The sequence below is a fragment of the Sphaeroforma arctica genome, assembly GCF_001186125.1.
Source record: "Sphaeroforma arctica JP610 unplaced genomic scaffold supercont1.10029, whole genome shotgun sequence".
NCBI classification, from domain to species: domain Eukaryota; class Ichthyosporea; order Ichthyophonida; genus Sphaeroforma; species Sphaeroforma arctica.
This window is the reverse complement of record NW_014030529.1, coordinates 1-996: the sequence shown is the minus strand read 5'-3', so window position 1 is coordinate 996 and position 996 is coordinate 1. Positions and strand designations below refer to the sequence as shown.

The window sequence follows — 996 nt, the reverse complement described above, 5'->3', positions numbered from 1 at the left end:
TATTGTGCATGTGATTGCCTACCAAGTTCTGGTTCTTCGCTGAATGAATTTCTGAGCGATGGCTTGGTTTTGGGGGGATATCTACTGAATGCCCTCTTGATACTCTCGCTTCCGTGCTCGGTCGCCTTGGAAACGGTAGGTATAGTATCCGTCTGCAAATATATAATTGTGAAGAGGAGATCGTGACCAGATGTCGACAACTTCATACTGGAGCAAACCCATGATCGTGTAAGGATAAACACAAACATGGACAGACACCCAAGCGCCCAAGCCATCCCATACGTTTCCTCGCATGTAGGTGCGAATATCAAGACCGAAGTATACAACCATAGGTTGTGTGCTACACTGCGTATGTATACTGAGACATACCGTTGTCTTTGCTTCGCTGTCCATTCCCCGTGTCATGGTCGCGGAGTCTCGTCCTTCTATCGCCAGTGCGGCTTCTATTTGGTCCTTGACCGCTGCATCGAGCGCTGATGTCCCTGGCGAACTGAGCGAAGTGTTCTGGTTCTTTAACGGGGAGCCAATCGGATCACGTGATGGTTTAATGACACTTTTCGAGATATTTGGTATATTCGAGATACCATTCGCCGGAATTTGGTCAGACGCATTGTTCTCCGCCGTTGAGGAGGTCGATTGTGTGCTCATAGGAATCTGGAGGATGGCATATGTATGTGTGAAGATATGATGAAAAATATGTACATCTATTATGTCGGAATATGTGCCGATAATGCCCTTGAATATGTATATATATAGGAATGCATGTGTAGGAATGTTTTCGAGACACAACATCCATGTAAATGAATACACTTATGCGTGTCATATGTGTGTACTGACCTCTACTATGATACATAAATACATACATACTTACATACATATATACATAGATAAGTAGATAAATACATTCATACATACCATGCCATGCATGTATTCACGTATGCATAGATAGATAGATAGATAGATAGATAGATAGATAAGTAGATAAATACATACATA

General features: G+C 42.5%; 1 protein-coding gene across 1 annotated transcript; it reads right to left on the bottom strand.

Moving 5' to 3' along the window:
• Positions 1-369: 369 nt before the first annotated feature.
• Positions 370-648, bottom strand: SARC_17203 (hypothetical protein; the record flags this gene model as incomplete). Its single annotated transcript, XM_014288701.1, has 1 exon — positions 370-648. A coding segment is annotated over one exon (279 nt), but the record flags the coding sequence as incomplete, so codon positions are not given.
• Positions 649-996: the final 348 nt, after the last annotated feature.